This window comes from Nomia melanderi, chromosome 5 (assembly GCF_051020985.1).
Source record: "Nomia melanderi isolate GNS246 chromosome 5, iyNomMela1, whole genome shotgun sequence".
Lineage (NCBI taxonomy): Eukaryota > Metazoa > Arthropoda > Insecta > Hymenoptera > Halictidae > Nomia > Nomia melanderi.
The window spans coordinates 11,662,501-11,682,267 of record NC_135003.1 but is presented as its reverse complement, the minus strand read 5'-3'; the positions used below and the strand labels follow the sequence as shown (position 1 = coordinate 11,682,267).

Genomic DNA, 19,767 nt, shown 5'->3' with positions numbered 1-19,767 from the left:
CCGCCGATAAATACGTACAAACTGTTCCCGTTCTGAGTTCCTTCGAATACAAATTTGTCCGACTTAGACCGGGCGCATCTTAATTACGTGGGAAGATAAGGACCTCGCCGGCTTAAATGAAAATTATAGGAACAGCCGCTCGTATTGCGGCGGAAACGTCTGCTTCAACACTGGAACCAGCGAACAGATTTTAACGATAAATCACAAACTGATTTCTTCTGTTACAATTACTGGAAATATATAGATACATCTCTGAGAAATTTTTAAAGGAGCTACGTAAATTGAAATATAAACCGATTGAAATTGGAATAAACCTAAGCGTTAGTTTTCACGAAGACATTTGGAAAAGTCAGTTTAAGTGTTCGGTAGTTCTAGTATAAAGGTAATTGGCAATTTTCGTTTCTTTTATGGTTATATACTTTCTGTATATATTTTATATCTTCACGGAATTATTAAGTATTTGAATAGTAAATCGGTCGTCGTCGTTTCATTTCGCATAAAAATGTTATTCATCAAATGTACGAATGGAATTACAGTTAACAGGTTAAGTGCCATGTCAGTCACCGATGACTGACGCTTCTAAATTACTTGAGAACAATCGTAACATGCGAGATAACCGATGAACAATTAAAAAGGTTAATAACGTAACTAAGCTGATAATATTGTAATGCAAAGATTCTAACGTCAAGTAATTAATAACTGTTCCTACCATTCGTTGCTATAACAGAATAACTTTACGGGAGAACGGCCAAGATTTTCATGGCGCTTAACGTGTTAATCTCGGAAACCTATTTTTTATATAGTGTAGATTATTCAAGGAGTTCTTTATCTTATAAAACAATGATTCACGTGCAACTAATGAATTGATAAATATTCGAGAATATGAATTTAGTCGGATTGTCGGACGTGTCTCTCATTTTCGGAAAATAATGCCGCCCGGTTGTTCCGCAAGCCAACGAAAGAACAGCGCGGAACGAGATACGCGCTGTAGGAAATAAAACGGCATTAGACGGTGTATCCAGGTCACCTTAAAGGGCACACGCCTAGCCGAATCGTAGAGGAGAAACGGCGAGTGGCTGAAGTCTGTTCGATTGGACCGAACGCCCCCTACCATCGCGAGTCTTCCTAGGTCCATTCCATCAACTGTGTCGGAAAGCTACGCCACGATCTCGTAGACCTAACTCAGAGGATCTCGAGGCCAGCCGGCCTTAGGATGCATTCGTAACTGCTGATAACAAAATCCATTTAGGAACTATTAGACGAACCGCTCCTCCCTGTGATTCGACGTGTCGATCGAACGCGAGTTTTCGAGTAACGCGAGGAAGTTTGATTCGATGGAATGGAATTATAAGGGATGTAACATCGATTGAGATATAAATGCTTTCCGTTCATTGGTTCAACCGTTTCAGTGCTAAATAGGTTCTGTGGATATACACGAAAAATGCGGAAGTGATTGGATGTGTGTGAAAAAAATGAATAAGGGTAGTTATCTGATTATATCATAGATATTGTGTTATTACAAAAAATATATGAAAAAATCACATTTATTCAAATAAACTTACTTTGATTTCTTTCTTGAGCATAGGAGAATTATAATTGATACTGATAAACAGCGCTATCGCGATCCAATTTTGGCGCAACACAAGAAGAACACCAAGAAGATTTAGATCTGGGAGTTTTATAGTTGAGTAATTAATTAAGTAGGAAGATAATATATGTCTATTAACGTTGCTCTCTGAAATGGGTTTCCTGGATAAGGGTTGGAAGTTACTTCTCCGTACAGTTTTCAGTTTAAACAGTTGGTTACTCGGTTTGTAGGCCTCGGATTTTTGAACGTGAACACTTGTTACCCAGATCTGTCGGGAGCAGAGAAACGCCAGTCCCGGTAAATGCATTAAACGTTTTTGGAAAGCCGAGAAGGAAGAAGCTCAAATAGAATATGATATCGGTACAAAACAGTCGCCGCAGTCTACGCCCTCGACTGTTTTTCCTTGGGTTTTCCGCGTTCTAGGTCGGTCGTAAAATTTCTGAGCATGGGTGGACGCGGCTCAGAACGGGGCTGAAGGTTGATTCCACGTTGGAGGGCAAAAAGCGATGTGATAAATCACCGGGAAGAATCGGGGAAGAAAAGGTGAAGCCGGCCAGACGGAGAATATCCTTTGCGAAAAATACGTTTCGCGTCACGGCGAAAGAATTATTGTAATGTAGCGGGTAACGTATCGTCGCCGGCATTCCATGTGTAAAACACGAACGATGAATGGGACAAACCCGATAATGCGTTTCGCGTTATAAATAATGCAACCGTCGAATCCGATGCTGCGAGATAACTGACTCGGCAGTGCACCTGTCGTCATTATTCGTTCGAGAGAAAGGATGAAAAATACTTCCTGCGGTACCCGTGCAGAATGTTCCATTAATAAATCGATACTAAAAGCTATCGTTAATGGGTATGTTATTAAAGATACAGAGTAATGCGCATCACAAACAATTACCACGCGTAGAGGAGAAAACGAATGATACTGGATTACAAGGAACAAAGAGCAAAGCTTAAAAACGGATGTCGCGATGATCAAACCTTCTGGTTATATGAGAATTCAATTCATGTATGAATAATATTTGATTTTAGTAGATAAACATGATCGCTAAATAAATTCACGTGCGATCGAATGACGCCGCTTCTCTCGGGACGATTTCCAGCCACCGGATTAACGCTAGATTTACGGAACGAGACAAATTGACTCATTGAATTTTATAAAATTTGTTTGGTAAACGTTCGGGTCGATTTTAATTGATGTAGTTACGCTAATGTGTATCCTAATTGTCTACTTTCAAACTTCTAATTTCTAAACGAACGAATTTCTCAAGAAACGATAGAACAAACTGTACAGTAAATAACCGTCAATCGAGTGTTAACGCGTTCGCCACCGGCGCTTACTTCGGTGACGGTCTCCTCGATTATATTTTCTTCAACCAATAAACCTAAACAAAACATTAGAAAAATGAAGCTGAGACGAGTCATCGAGTTCCTAAATATAATGTCGCAGTTTGTAATTTCTAATAATAGTATCTATAGGATTACTATCATTTTCATTATGTAAAACATAGGATCACAGCCGTCACAAATACGTGACGCTGCTAGCGAACGTGTCAATCAAGAAGCATTCCGTTCGCAGGTTGACGAAATATCACCCTCCCAGTATCAAGGGTACTATCAGCTATTCGAGGAAGTCGTAAACACAAATACCACCGTTACTCTCGCTTAACGACCATCGATTATCCCCCCCGAGGAACTGCGCGAAATCTGAATGGCAGCATTGCGATATGCACCGAAAGACCATTCACGGTTCACCCCGGTGGATGTGAATGATTCACTTCGGTCGGTGACTCACCGGCGATCATAACATCGGCGCGTCGACCTGACCGCAAGAAAAACGACCGCCTTCGAATCCGTAACTCCGCGAATTCATCATCCAAACTCTCGCCGAGCGAAATGCGGGTCGGTTCGTCCGGCGAGAAAAAATGAAGCGCAACGGAAAGCCACCATTAATACGAATCGACGAGTCAGACTTCCATCCGCGGCTCGGCCAACGATAAATCAAAAGCGTCCGCCTCGGATGGTCCGCGACGCGTCGTTGATCACGCGCAACAACAAAAAAATACCATTACGTTTGCACTATTCACGCCAAGTCGGCCGCCTCGGGGAGAGATCAATAATGTGTTTCAATTTGTCACGCCAGCCCAAGGACACCTCTCGCGTCTCATTAATAAAAGACGTTCTTCTTCGAGATTGATTGTTCGCCGACGCGCTGCTCCGTCGAGCCGCGACGCGCTCGTGGGACACACTTCCGACTTCCGGCGAACCGATCTCATCCGGCATCGGGCCGACGAGTTACGAAGCCGCGGCCGCACTGCATTGTCCACGTGCTTCTGCCAATATCCACGCGATAACGTAGAAATTTCCTCAACCGACGCTAACCGTTGCGCTATCTGTCAGAGATTCCTTGAAACTTTTGTGGCCGACGGTGCCATCTGTTAGGGGGTGGTAGGAAGTGACTTAGGGGATGCCGTTCGGTCGGTAACGTCGGAATAGAAAAGTGGTTTATTCTTTGATGCGATGAAAGTTTTACAGTAAATTGGAAAAGTTATTTAGGAAGTATGGAAGGCAGTTTCGATATTTAACCCTCTATAGGCAGAATTTTTCCCGTGACCGTAAGAAAATGCGTGCGGTATAGAATTAACAAATACCAACCTGTAAATGCAAATCAACGGTATATTCAATAGTTTTAATAGTTTCATTGAAAAGAGTATATCTTGTTATTTTGAGATTACAATGACGTTGAACTTTCACGCCAGAGCGTATAAAAGTTTATGTTAATCAAATACTGAATTTTACTCGCCACTTTGCTATGGGAAATGAAATAAACCAACGAAATGCCAATATATTGGTATGTGATTTCAAAGGCACAAAAGCTTATAGAGGGTTAACACGTTGCCGTATGATTTCACAGAGCAAAATACATGAAATGGAAAAGAAATATTGAATCATTTAATTGAACTGCGTTATCGTTATTGCACGTTGGTTTAGCTGAATGTTACTGTATCAAATAGCATTATTTGGAATATAGAAATGTTTTCAAATGATCATCGTTTAATTGAACTATAGTAATTCGATTTGGTTGGGGGTCACTGGAGACCCCTGGCATTCGCGTTAAATGTGAATATTTTGATTATGGAGGGTGATGATTTGTACCATCGGTTTTCTCGTGAATGGTAAACATTGGGAAGAATCTGAAGAGGAGAAAGTTGTAGTATATTTTACTAGCAATATGATAGTGTATCTAAATTTTCTTGTATTTTTAATACTTTTGTGGAAACAAAGGTAACCTTCATTTTTTTAAATAGAATGCTACATATCTTTTTGCATCATATAAAAGCGGGCATTAAGACGAATTTAACTATGTAGTATATTATGGTCTTCAGAGTCATACAAGGCTAGAGATGAAAGAAATACATTTAACATTTAACGTTTTCGTCTAATGTTACCGTTTGCGAAAAAGCCGATGGTACAAATTATCACGAACACCCTGTGTATTGATTGCGCAGTCGGTAAAGCTGGCAACGAATGGAATGTTGCCGATGTAACCATTCGGTTTTCGCTAGGTTTGCGAGGAGCTACGATAGATGGCGCGTGTAGTGAAGAGAACTGAGCATGCGTCACTCTACGCGCGGTTGACGCTGAGTTTCAATATTAACGCGTTGAGTGCCGCACGATTTTGCCGAGAAAAATATACAAAACGAAAATAATGGAATATTAAGTTATATAACTGAATTGCATTATTATTATTGCAGGTTTATCTCGTTGAATGTCACTGCGTTAGGTAATGTTACTTGTAATATAGAAAAGTTTTCAAATAATCATCGTTTAATCGAATGAATTATAGTAATTCGATTTGGTTGGGGTCATCGGTGACCCTCACGGTATCCAACGTGTTAGTTTCTTTTAATAATTAATTTCTGGAAATTAATTTGAAGAATTTCTTTTCTTTTCATTAGAAAATACTGGATTTGATTATAATCTTCATTTTCCTATATCTGATGTCCTACCTATTTTAAAAATATTCACTCTACGTTCAAAATAAAGACGAACGAGATGAAAACCATTTTCACTATTCTTTGGTATTACGTTAGTCTCGTTAGAGAATTGGCGAGGCATCGAAAATGTTCAATGTTCGAATCAATGGGATTCGAAATGCTTTAGCGGCAGGTGTAATTTCAGAGAACGTTTGAAGTCCTTTTCATCGACTAACAGTTAATATAAAATTCTGTTTCACGCCGGAAAAACATCCCTTTCATTTCTTTACGGGTTAGAGAATATCAGAGCAGATGGCGCGCTCGTTTTAGCCAGTGGCTCTCGGGTGGTCAATGTAGACTGCAGAACAAGGTTGACCGTTGGTATACACGCAGGACGGCTGAGTTGAATAAATTGTTACAGCGGATCGATATGTCTAGACTGCTTTTCCACACTTTCCTCTCTTATAAAAAACACGTCTCTCCGCTGTTCGCAGTCATTGCACACCATGTCGAATCACCCATATCTTATTTAACCCTTTGCACTCGAGAGACGACTCTCAGTCGCCGTTTGATTGAACGCAAGAAAATTATAAAATGAAAAATTCAATATGAAACGTTAAATAAGATATTAACGCACGAACCACAGAAATAAAACAATTCTGCCACATAATTTATGCAAGATGTTCCTTCGTGTAAGTTGCAAATAATATTGTTAAATATTCCGTCAGAAAATAATGAATGTCTGCGATGAAAAGTATTGTCGGGTGCAAAGGGTTAATACAGAGTATCTCTTTAATTGTACACAAAGAAATAAAAAGAACAGTCTAATAGATTCTCAAACTCACGCTCGTTGTTAGCGAATAAAAACACTGTTTAAACAAAGTACGTAGAATCATCGTTTCATACGTGAACACCGCATAATCACGAAACTATTCAACACAATGACTGTTTCGCGTATAGAACAGCTCGTTGCAATGGACTGCAATTTTAGATTCAATTGCGATAATAGAACAATCATGAAACTTACCTTATTGAGCGTTTCATGACTAGTTAAGTGCTGACTGCCGTCAGGATGAAGAATGCGATCGACCGAATTCGGTCTAGGAACTCCGTCCAACTGTCCAGCCTCTTTCAACTGGGGCGGCGATGGCGGGGGTGGCAATTGTTCCTCCACTCCGCCGGTATACCGTGTTTTCTGCAATCACAGATCATCAATGTAAACACCTGCACCATCAACCACATGCTAAACATCCCCTTCGCATGTCACTGTCACTCGCATCGCGAATAATTCAAAGGAAAAATCCTCCGAGAACAAAGGAAAAAGGATAACCCGTTCGACTGAACCAATAACGTTAGCCGAAACTTTCTGCACCCTTACCGATGCGATCGAACGATTAACGGGAAGTCTCTCGCGTTTCAGTTTATCGACATCGGTGTGCGTTATCAAGGGGCAGGCTTCGGTCGGGCCGATTTTAGGCACGTTCAAAAAGATCATTTCACGTGTCGGGGAGCCGAAAGAAATCGATTGAAGTAGAGGGGGATTGTATACCAGTGTTCAGCACGGTTTCAACTAGCTGGCTGGCTGCCCTGAGCCGACGCACTGGTTGCATCAGGTTTCGATATCGCCGGGGCTCCGACTTTCACCGGCTAATCTCTCGGAATCCCGGATTTCATTTCATTATCGCGACCGCGCGGGGCTTCCAGATACGACGGGCTCCATCGAGGAGCCCAGTCTGGCTCTATCAATGATCTAGGCGAGCATTTATTGAAACCCTTCCATTCCAAACGGCCGTTCGAACAAACACTGTCGCGTGTACCTGCGTTGTTCCCGAACCACGATCCTTTCGAAGCAGTCTTTTTCCCCCGCGCGACGCGTACGCCTTACTCATGGCTACGCACGTGGATTTTAATCCTTTGGAGAAGCGACTCGACGCTTGATTTTATGCAGAAAAATTATAATTACACAATATTAACACTTTGCGATCGGTGCCGCCACGGTGGCGACATTTAACATTTGTTTTCGAAATCGGTATTGACAATATGGCATGTTCCCTTTTTTTCTGAGCTTTATTTTACGATCGAGAGGTAGTGTATGTCTTTACAGAATTTATATTCAACAATACACATTAACTTTAAACAATTTTTAATATCCATATATTTATTATAAACCACTTATAGAAAAATAAGTTTGAAGATATATTTGCTTCGACTAATTGCTACTCTCACCGGAAAAATATGCCGATCGTAAAGGGTTAAGCTTCGTATAATGCTTCGATATATGTAATTAAAATAAAATTACTCTGTTCCTTAATTTACGTGCTTCATTAGTTTCGAAGAGTGTCGTCTATATTTTAAAACGTTGAATATTTCCAGCGAAGAACTTATCGCTGTTGGCAACTGGTTGCGAAGAATGAAGGAATCTACTTCGTCGAGGGTTCTCCGAGGTATCGAATGATACAAAAATATCGTTAAGCCTGGTATTATATTGAACTCGAAGTAATCCTGAGCATTATAAATGTATCAAATCCGCAGTTCGTTTATCAAGGAATTATATTTGGTCGGGTGGAAATAATCATTCCACAAATTCAATGTTTCCGGGCCGATGGAGTCGTTCGATGTAGAAAAACAATGGTTTATGAAGACAGAAGTGTAATCGCGTTAGCCGGAACTTTATGATCCGAGCTGCAGTTCCTTTAAATTATCCCGGATAAGGGCGGCCGTTTCGATCCGTTACACTTTTCAGTGACAAATTCGCAATATTTATCGGCTCGGATAAACGGCGCGATCGAATGAAATAAATCGGCGATACTCCCGGCCGGCTCTTCGTTCAGTCAATTTTTCAGCGCTTTAACGCAATCCCACTGGTAAATGAACTACACGCTGATCTACGTTCGGCTCGTACAAATAAACGGCGGCTTCCTGCTTTCCAAACGAATTTAGCCGACAGCTCGGCGCGAAATTTCGAGGCGATTTAAATCCGTCAAACGTTACGCCCGGAAATGCCGCGCTCCGTATTAAAGCGCCCGCGGATCGCTACAATATTTTTTTGCAGAACGGACGCTCTAAATATCTCCCATCGGCTTAACTTTATCGCTGTAAACGCAGAAACGAAACAAGATTATGAAATCGAAAATGGAAACTATACATTCTAATCGAATAATAGACGCATCGGGCATCGTAAATAACATCCGACGATTCGTAGCTGAAAAATCGAGTAAATCTTTATCTCGTTCCATTTTCCGTCATATTTCTTCCCCGTTTTTCCGTTCGGTTCCATCTTTCTAAACGGTTCACTTGCCCGACCCGTGGGTTAACCGAGCGAGAAGACTCGTTGAAAAGAAATGAACTCACGCGGTGCCAACAGCATCCACAAGCGTCGCTCGATCGTTTCGAATCGTGCGGAACTACGTTACGATTACCGCGGTCCGCGGATCGACAGGTTCTCTTTGTTCTTCGTTTGCGCACTTTGATGGGCGCCCCGTACATATAGTCGCTGAAGCGTCGCCGTGAATGACGCACGATAGACACCCAGTCGATCATTGTTTCCTCGTGTCGAACCGCGCTCGATGTTCGCCTCGATTCAGTTCGCACCGGTGACCTTTAACCCCGGACCACCTGACTGCGCGCAACTCCTCGCATTCCAAATACGCCGGCGCACTCCGCCGTGAACGCGCCCGTTGAATAACGGACGAACACAGTTGTTCCTTGATAATGCAACACTTTCCGATAACTTTCCGATAACTTCTCCCGGAGAAACCTACTGCGTCGGTATACTCACTGTCGTCGTTCGAATTATTATCACAACCGTTCGGTTGAAGTTTAAACGTTCCAATTTCGAAAGAAGTCGGCACGGTTGCCTCGTCACGGAAGATTACTTTCCGCGATAATTCGAGTTAAGCAAAGTTCGAGCTTAATACAGCCACGCGCCGGCTTCCGTATCGCGGCTCGCATCTGGTTATTCACAAATCCTGGAAAGCCGCGCGGGATACACGTCCACGTGCGACTGCCGAACTTCACGGGATTGTTTCTCCGATACGAAATAAATCATCGGCCCCGCAGCTGTCGCAGCCGGACGTGCAATTTTCTTCCAGTCGGCGTTCCCGGTGCCCGAAAACAGGATCGTTCGTTCTCGAGAGGTCTAGTTTTTTCGAAAGTCACGTCCACTGCGCCGGACTACCAAAGAATCTATTGCCGAGTGAACGTTCGTAATTCAGCGAATCGAACAAGTTACTCTCCACGTGCATTTTCACAGTCACCAAAGGGAAATGTCAACAGTTCCCGTCCACTCTTCGGTGAAGAATGATAAAATTTCGTGAATTCGTATCGACGATAGAAGCCGTTTACTTGTTAAAATGGCGCGAGGAATACACGTCGCTTCGGCGAGCAGCGAATTTTTTAAGCCTCTAGAACACTCGCTGTTCGACCGAGTACTCGCCGGTCTGAACTTGCACCCCATCGAGTAATAAGGGAGGCAGGCGACAGAGCGAACAGCGCGTAAGCCAATCGCAGCGAATCCCGATCGAAGTCAAGAAACTCGAGGAGAAACCCCGTATCGCGAGGGGTGGATCATAAAGAGGGAAAAGAAGGAGGAACGAGAAGAGGAGCGAGAGAACAGTAGCCGGTAAGAAGGAAGCTCGTCGGGCTCGTCGAGGAAAGGAACGACAGCAATATCCGTAGACGATTCCGCGAGATGTTTCTCGTCGGATAAAGAAGTCCCGGGGTGAAGAATGAAATTCGTGGGTGGGGCCGGTGGCTCAACGCTAATGGAAGAAAAATGTTTCGTATTCTGGCGCCGAACGACGCTCGCCGAGCGGATATTCCTCCTTCGGGCAGAAATTCTTCCTTCCGTGCTCGCGCGCTGCTATTTTTAAGACCGCCGAAAAGACAATGTTTGGTTCCCGATGCTCCCGTTTAACGCTGGAATTACCGAACGGGTAAAATCGCTCATTCCCGAATTCCTCCTTCGCAATTATTGAACATGACGATGCTAGGAGTTATTGCCAAAAGAACCAATCGCGTAATAAGCACACCGAGGAATCGAAATTTTAACACTAATTTCTGTAACAACTGTAATTTCAATTGTTTCAGTAGTATATTCAATTTTGCAGTGACGAATACAACACTAGAACTACCAAGCGATTGCTATGCAATCCCTATAAAAATTGTAACAGATTATTTTCGGTTTCTTCAGACATTCGTAGTACTCAAGTGAAACTATTTTCAAAATCATTTCGAATATTCAATGCTTCGAAGATATCAGTAATAGCGGAACAAGAAAACCGAAACCAGTCATTTTTACGGTAGTTCTAGTGTTAACTATTATTCTTATGTGTATTTTGTGTGACAAATATATATCCTTGTGTCAGGTATCAATGATATTTACGATGTCACAGTCTTTTCAAAGAGAAGTGGGCCGTTTCTCACCGATTTGGATTATAAGGAAAATTGTCGCCGTCGAAGGAAGTAGGGAAGCTTCAGAGTTACGCTAAAATATTTATACATTTCCGGGATGTGGAACGACGCGAAATTGTTTACGCGAAAGGAGAACGGGGTCTGGTTAATAAAGGCCTTTCTAAGCGAGTCGCTCGACCGTGTTACGCGTTCTTTTCGCGGTTCTCGGTGTACGCGAAGCTCCGCGGCTTCAAATTAGATCTCGTTTGGCAATATACGTTTGTTCGGAAACTTTTATCTGCTCCGCTGCGGCACGGCGAGACTCCGACCGGGATCCCTCGAAAGGAATTGACGTTCGGTCGCTGGATGAAATTGTTTGTTGGAAAACTGCGGACCGGAAAGTGGCATTTTTGACTGTAAGTTAGATAGCGGCCACTGAAACGAGGAGACATGTTTTGAAATTCAAAGCCTCTCGATCCGGAATTGCCGGCGGGAAGATTGTTTCTGGTGAAATCGCGAGGCCAGAGGTAACTGTTGACCATAAAAGTGAAAACTTTCGCAGCATACCTCTCTGCAATTCGGAACTCCACTATTCGATGCCACTTTTATATTTAATCGTTCAAGTTTCCAACGTTTAACCCGTTGCCTTGCCACAGTGAATGTTTTCAGATTAATTCGACAAAGATCGATGCTCCTCGTTGCACGTGAAGCGAAACACTGTTTTGCTATTTCGAACATGTCACATTCATAGTTAACCCTTTGCACTCGAGGGGCGACTCTCAGTCACCACTGGATTTGATATAGCAAAATAATAATCTTATAACACTATTGTGGGAATGGATGTATCTGAGTGTGTGAATGGATATATTCATGAGTGATGAATGTGTGTGCAATAGATGAATGACGAGACTGCGTGTGTGAGCACGTTTTGAATGAATGTTCACAGCACTGGAATATTCTAGAGTAAATTGATTTTTATGTTAATAATGTTTGTTTTTTATGAATCTAGAATATTCTAAATATACCTGAAGTTAATGCGTGGTAATGAAAGAATGTTCTAGAAAGTGTACGAGTGAGACAAGAGCATCTGAGTGTATAAATAGTATGTGAGTTGTCATGAAATAATTATACTGTTTCAAATCAAATTCTCTTCCTCCTACACTATGCTTCGTACAATGTATCGAAATGCGAGATATTGAAATAAAATAGTTATGACTCTTAATTTACGTACGTTTTTTCGTTCGTTAGTGTCGAAGAACGTCGTTTACATCTCATCGTTAAATATTGCAGATTTCTAGTGAAAAACTGTCGAGTGCAAAGGCTTAATATTATACTTGGTATAATGCATTAATTCGAGAAATATTGAAATAAAATAGCTTTGTTCCTCAATCCATGTATCATCAGAAAATGTTGAAATATTTCTAATGAAAAACTTCCGAGTGCAAAGGGTGTACGCAACAAATGAAACGTTTCATCGTATCTCTAGAAAATCCCGTGGCAAGGTGCTAAACAAGTCCCCGAGTAACAAATTCCATTGAAAAATGTGACAACTGTTCAAACGGAAGGAACGTTAACCCTCGCGAGATTATTTTCATTGGACAACGAGTTCGGAGAACGGTTCGCCCGTGTTCGCTTTATCCGTGGCTTCCCAAACAACAGATTTTACGCCACTCTCCAAGAAAAACAGAAGGGTCTGGCAAGGTCGGCTATTCGTGTCAATTAATGGCCTCCCCTTTTTCGCTCCTGTCGCCACGTGTTCAACGGTTTATCGAATTTCCTTGCTCGGGCAAAAAGTCACGCCGAGGTGAAACGATCTGCCGGGAAACCGGTGAAACTGGTCGCTGCGAGGGACACTATAATCCAAACATCCGTCGTCACGATCCGGGATACCGTTAAACAACTGTCGATAACACTCGCGCTTAATATTGTCCCGTCCTCGGTCCTCTTTTCCGTGGAAATCTCCTTTTCTTGTCTTCGGCGCACAGAATGACCGGCCGAAAAAAAGGAGAAGGGACAGTCACGCACACGCGAGCGCGCGCGCCCGCGCACGACAAATCGCTGGGAAAACAGGTACACGTAGCGACGGAGAGAAGCTCCGAGGAGAGAGAGCGAGCCTCTACCTCGAAGGGATGGACGTCGGTGTCGGTACTGTCGTAAGAACGCCTCGATGTTGGTGGTCGCTACGTTCCGGCGCTCCTACCAAGGCGTCGTGGTCTAATTCCGACACGCTTCTTCTCATCGAACAGCGTGACGATGTTTGGCCAGCACACGCCGCACGTACGGCCACGTCAATATGGAAAACAAACGTATCCCCGCACGTGTTCGTTACTGTGGCCAGCCGTTACGTGACGAGGGGAACCAAAAAAATTTCGCAGCGAATACATTCTCCTTGAAGCGTTCGTGGAGGAGCACTGTAGGCGTAATGAGATCTCGAAATTTTTTATTTTAGATTGCAGATTTCTGCCGTGTACACGCTAATTCGTTTGACGAAATTGTAAAGTTTGATCTTTAACGCGCTGGCTGTCGCGGTGGTCACTGATGACCGGAGATTTGAAATAACTTGAGAACAATTATAATTTATAAGATAACGTCGAATATCTGGTAATTAATAATTATTCCTATTTACCTTTGTTACGAAGGTGTAAGTGGTACATAAAACGCTGATGTTCTCGTGGCGGTCAACGTGTTAATTTGAAACTTTGTGTAATGCATCGACATGTGAAATATTGGGAGAAGATAGTTTCAGTTTCAGAAAATGTCATCTGTATGTTATTAGAAAGTATTTCCAGCGAGGAGCTTATGGAATGCAGAGGGTTAAACTTAAATTTCGATGTTCAGATCGATCACTGAGAAATATTGAAGTATACGTGAAGTTCGATTTATGAGATCACTGGTTTCCCAGTGGATGCTACCGACAAGAGTCAGACGCTTAGCAGAAGCATCGGCCCCAAAGAGTTTGTCCAACGCACGGACGAGTGGTCTCGTATTACCTGCTCTGCATAGTTTCACCGGAGTCTCGGAATTTTGCCGCACTTTTCCTAAGGAAACTTGTCCAATATGGCTCGCCACTGATAACTCGGTGGCAACAATTCGGTACGTTATAAATATTCGCGGACAATGGAGACGTCACGGGGCCGGAGATCGATGCCCGGCGAGATTGTCTTGGCGCGGGAATTTCTCTGAAAATTTATGTACCGGTCTGATTAAGCGGCCGCTTAATTAAACTTCGCGCTGTGAGAATGGCAGCCGAGCGCGGTTCAATGCCATAGAATTGAACGACGTTGTATCAGGAGTTATTTATACTGAACACAGTGGAAACGTCACGGCGACCGTACCGAACGTGAATTTTGCTCGTACGAAAGTGTCCGCAATTCTGGACCACTTAAATGTCGCGGAAAGTTTGGAATCAGTCGAATGTTATAAGGCAATAGGTAGCTACGAATAACACGTGTTTTTTAAGGATTTCTAAAAGGAATATTTATAAAAGCATAGACAAATATACAAGAGAGAAATGATTATTTGGATATAGTTACCAGAAAGATTTCAGCGAAAGGATCATGATTAATTCTACTTGACGTAGGAATTAATCGATTATATGACGTCGATAGGGTTTCATAATGAATGTAAAGTTAAATATCTAAGCGTGGCGATTTTGCGTTCGGTAAGCTGGTGAAATCTAATGGAATGCATTATCAGCAACGTGACTATAGTCCCCGGACTTAATTTGCAAATACAAAAGCCGCGAAACGGCATCGATTATGCCAATATGATGATTACTAGTGCAATTGCGAAATTGCCTGACCACAAGCGGCTCTCCGAACGTTATGTATGAAATTGTCGAATTTGCGGAGCGCATCGCCATTAACGTAGGAAATAATCGACGCATTATTCGAGAGTTTTCCGCTCGAAACTTTTGGAATGTACGAAAGCTGGTTAAACGGAACCGTGACGCATTACTGTAAGTCGTGCCCCGTTGTCTCGCAATAATTGAACCCCCCTCTTTGAGGCTCGGGTTATATGAACAGGAAGAGGAAGACGGGGATATCGATTTTTCCGAACCGAACGGTTCGAGATCGCGGCACAATACATTCCATTCCGTTTCCAAGCCGTACCAGGATTCGGCGAAGAAAGACGTAGAAAGATAACAGCAGCCGTGAGTTGTATATAGATCCAAGATAAAGCACCTCTCCTTTCTTCCGGTCTGTTCGTCACGGAAATGGGAAAGCGAAAACGCGGTAAAAGGAACCAGACTCCCGGAAAATTATAGTCCACCCCTGATGTAAAACGGATTAATCTCTGCTTTTGTCGTTGCGACGAGTGCCTTTTCGTCTGTGTCACCGAGAATAAATGAATAATAATCTATTGCAATGTTTCATCACCCCAAAGAATAGGTTTCTCTATGAAAGATCTTTTTATTAACTTCATTATGTACGCTTTTCAAAATGAAAATAGTATTGAATTTTTTATCGGTAAGTAGGAACCAATGGCTGATAACTTACCGACAAGCGTCCAATAGCTTGTTCCATATAGAAATTACATGGGACAAGTCTGTCGGTAAAATAGAAATTCTGCTGCTGGAGAATAACTCTGCAGGGATCTGACAGGTTCCTTTCCTACCGATCGAGCATCGTAATCGATCGATTAAATTTGTGTAATTATATAGATTGAACGATCGGTAGAATCACTGTCTTTTCATTGACTTTCCAGTCAATGTGAAGTGATACTTCACGTGTCACGTTGTTAATAGTTTTCAGTTCTTAAAGTATTGTTAGTATCGGCATGCCACGTGTACAATTCCCAAGAAACTAAAAAGAAACGACAATGAACTCCCGCGTGTGACAAATCTGACAATATTTATAGATTTACGAACCTGAGCTTCGTCTACATGGTGCGGAACATCGGGACTGGCCGACCTGCGGCCATAAATGTTCGACAGTGTCTGGTTCACCGGGAAAGATGGGCCACCCTGCAATAATCACACGATCTCAAAACAGTTCTCGCACGCTCTACGAGCAAAATGATACGTTCACAACAGGTAAATTCAGTCCCCCCCGCCGAAACGTTGAAACCAAACGTCTCGCGAAACGGACACTTAGTCGTTGAAATAACCTCGCGACGAGCACCCTCGAAACGAAGCTACAGCGACATGTAATTCCATTCATTTCCCGCTAACAAACTCGCGAAACTTTTAACCGACATTATCCACCGTACCTTCGCCGGACGATTAAATCTCGGTCGCAAATCGCGGAAGCAAGAACTGGGAGTCAATAATCAGCCGCGTTAAATATTCCATCAGCCGGAACGAGCACTTAACCGGACAATTTGCAATTAGGCAAACGACATTACAAACACCGCGGATTCGTCCAGCGGGTCGGCGTGAGCGCGAGTGGGGGGAAATATTTAATTTCTGGATCAATTAGCTATTAAGCCTCCGCTCGATCCCTGGTCGCAATTTAAACTTCCCGGTGCCATCCCTCCCGCTGCCCGCCGCTCGCGATTCCTTGTTTCCCCTGTCTTTGTCGGGAGCAGGTCGTTTTACGCTGTCGAAACCCGCCGCGGCGCTGCCAATGTGAAACCGGGGGCCCGGAAGGCGTGCAAATAAATAGAGCCAGTGAGACGCAAAGTCAATTATCGTTCGGCTGGAGCTGACGGAAGTTCCGGCGGCGACGTAGCGCGCGCGAGCGCTCTACCCAACCGCGTTAAACGAACCAAACGGAATTATTCATGACGAACTTTCGATGCGCAGGTGTGTTTAACATCCCGCGCCACTTTTCCTCGAGCCAGCCTACGCTGCACTCTTTATTAAATATGCACTATCGCAGGCTATCGTCGCCGGTCGGCCGCGCTTGTCCATCGCCCCTCGCGTACAATGACGCCGCGCCCTCGTCACCCTGTTGCTACCGATTTACCGACGGACGTGTGAAGAATTCGCTCCACTGCTAGAGCAAATAAAGTCCGAGTGATATTCCTACGCTCCCCGGCGGCGCCGGTCACCGTTTTTGTAAATATACTGTATTTCATTTTTCCGAAGAATCGTATCGAACGCTTCTCACCTGTGCACACAAGTTTCACTCTTTCTTTGTATAGGCTACTCCAAACGATCGGATTTTGTAGTTGCTGTTAATGCGCGAACCGTTGATCTCGTATCGTGGAATTGTTATCGTTTAGCTACCGCACCACTAGGTTTTAGATGTATGAAACAAAAGGAAAACAGGAAAAGCTATTCTTCATTCCACTCTGAATTTTTAACTCTGCATCTGAAAGTCGACCTTGGTCTTCGTTTGCTTTCACTGAAGAAAATTATAAAGTTTGATATATAATATGAAATATTGCATGATACATCAATACGGGAAATATTGAAACAAAACAGTTTCGTTCCCTAATTTACGTGTGATTCCTTTCTAAGCTAGTTCCAAGGAGTACTATTCTATCGAAAAGCTGTCGAGTGCAAGGGGTCAATACACGAAGAATTTCGTTTCCGTCGGATGTTCAAAGGTATATTTTTCAATAGCCGATATTTAGCAAGCTACGAATTCGTTAATTGATCGAGGAGGTCTCCACTCCCGCTGAACGAGCGGGTTAAGATCGTCGCTGGCAAAACCGAGAGTCGACTGCCGCCTGACAAATCGGTCGGAATTGTTTTCCGTCTAATTAGCGAAGTGGCGACTTCTGTTCGCAGGGCAGACGACGCAGAAAATCAGTTCAGGGCAGGAAGTCCTCGAAACTTCGTTGGATTCGTAGAACGGGAAACTGTTGGGGACGAGTGGCGTAGAATCGATATCCGGTGAAAGAAGTAGAATAGGTCTGTGTTTACGCAGGCAAGCAGAACGGGATCGATCACGGCCGACGTGGATAGAACACAATCACTTTTAACGTGACAAGTGGAGGAGGATTTGCCGAGCGAGTGCAACGTCGGCAATGGTTCTCACCTTGAAGAGTGGAGAGGGTCTGGTATTTGATCAGACAAAAGAAATATAATTGCGTTCTTCGTGGGACGCGTTGGACGTTACGTCCCGGGTACCTCCGCTGACAATACACGGGAAATGGGAACTATTCTTGATCGAACACGCGAACGACTTGCCTGGTCGGACGAGGAGAACCCATTGACAAAAAGAGTATTGCTGTTCGCGTCGGTTCGAATGAAATTTCACGTTTTAGTCTGAGAAACGCCGGTATAAATGCCTCGCGTTATCATTAACACGTTCAATGCTGCACGATTTCACAGTGCAAAATACTCGAAATGGAGAAGATATAATATTAAATCATTTGATTGAATTGCATTGTTATTAGCACACGTACGTCTAGCTGAATGTTACTGTATTAGGTAGTATTATTTACAATGGAGAAATGTTTTCATATAATCATGGTTCAATTGAGGGAGCTATAGTAATTCGATTTGGTTGGGAGGTAAACGTATGGTGTTTATATTTTTGTTACATTATGGAGATGTTATGCGGTTTTCTCAGTGACAATGGATATTTTGCGTTTCGATTTCGACGTTATATAAATAGAGAAACGGGATTTGCACTGAAAATCATTTTGTATAGCAGAGACTACTTAACACATTGGTAACTTTGACTTTTCGTTGTACGAATAGTTGAATTTGAGGGTTTTATCCATTGGTGGCTAAAATTTCACATTTTAACTTGGGAAATGCCAGCATAAATGTTCTGCGTCATCGTGAATGTAAATATTATTCCATTAGAATAATTCACATTCTTCCTACTAAATAACAATCGTCGCCGATCACATTCTACTTTCCAATTAACGGATTCTCGGTTCGTAAACCCTTCTTCAAACGAACTGACGAATAAACATAGATTATTCCGTTTAATCGAATTCATTCGTAGAAAGCATCATTCACTTTTCTCGAATCCGCCGACCCATGCGAAATCGTTTGATCGAACAAACAAATTCCGATAAAAAGGAAGCCGACCGCACAGCATTCTCCGGTAAAAGGTAACATTGTAAATGTCATGAGCCGCACGACGAGGAAATAACGCGGCGGGCACGAGCGTAACAGAGGGAAAGATTGTTTTCGATAATTACTCCGGGCGTCCATTAAGCAGAGCCCAACGTTAAATCGCGACGCGTTATACATTTTAATTATACGGGAATGCAAATAGCATTCGGTGCGCCGGACCCGGGATCCGTGGTCAACGTTCAGCGAATTTTTCATCCGCTCGTCGGTGCAGCTTGAAATTCCCGGTGATCAGACCGACGGCGCGAAATTGATATGATATTTCATAAAACGTGAAAAATCACGGCACCGGGAACTCATTCCGCCGCGGTCGCAGCGTATTTTCTTTCAATTTGCACGCATCGCCGGGCACGATTCGAAAATACTCGTGTACGCGTTCGTAAATACACGTAACGGCGGTGTCTCGACGTCGGATATACATAGTTCACCGGGGTGGAATCCAAATATTAGGCAGTAACATAAATACACTCGGTTGCGGACACGATCGCCGGACCGTGTATCTTTACGGAAACCTCGATTTTTAACCCTTCCCACTCCAGAAGTGTTTCATTGGAGATACCCAACATTTTCTAATAAAATGCCGACGACATTCTTTCAAACCGACTTAGCAGGTTCTTTGCGATTCTTTGCGCGTTGCTCTCTTTCGGAACGAGATCGAAGCGTTCAACGACTTGTGGATAACCGAGAAATGACAGCAAGTATTTCTGGTTCGGAGATGAGTGGTGAAAATTTGTTTCTCGTGTGCTTCGTTTGTACGCTCGACAGTAGTACGTACCTACTCGACAGTAGTATAAGCTACCGGCGCTTATTTCGGCGACGGTGTC

General features: G+C 43.2%; 1 protein-coding gene across 14 annotated transcripts in view; it reads right to left on the bottom strand.

Moving 5' to 3' along the window:
- Positions 1 to 19,767, bottom strand: part of dlg1 (MAGUK family member discs large 1) — a 660,262-nt gene that overhangs the window by 241,021 nt on the left and 399,474 nt on the right. For 12 of the 14 annotated variants that reach the window (XM_076367771.1, XM_076367772.1, XM_076367774.1 and 9 more), the window contains 2 exons: positions 15,833 to 15,928; positions 6,599 to 6,766 (listed from right to left, as the gene is read on the bottom strand). In XM_076367771.1, the coding sequence (XP_076223886.1) occupies positions 6,599 to 6,766; positions 15,833 to 15,928 (264 nt within the window). Of the gene's footprint in view, positions 1 to 6,598; positions 6,767 to 6,949; positions 7,082 to 15,832; positions 15,929 to 19,767 lie in introns of those variants that run through there. The other 2 variants (XM_031972439.2, XM_076367766.1) reach the window with 2 other exon arrangements.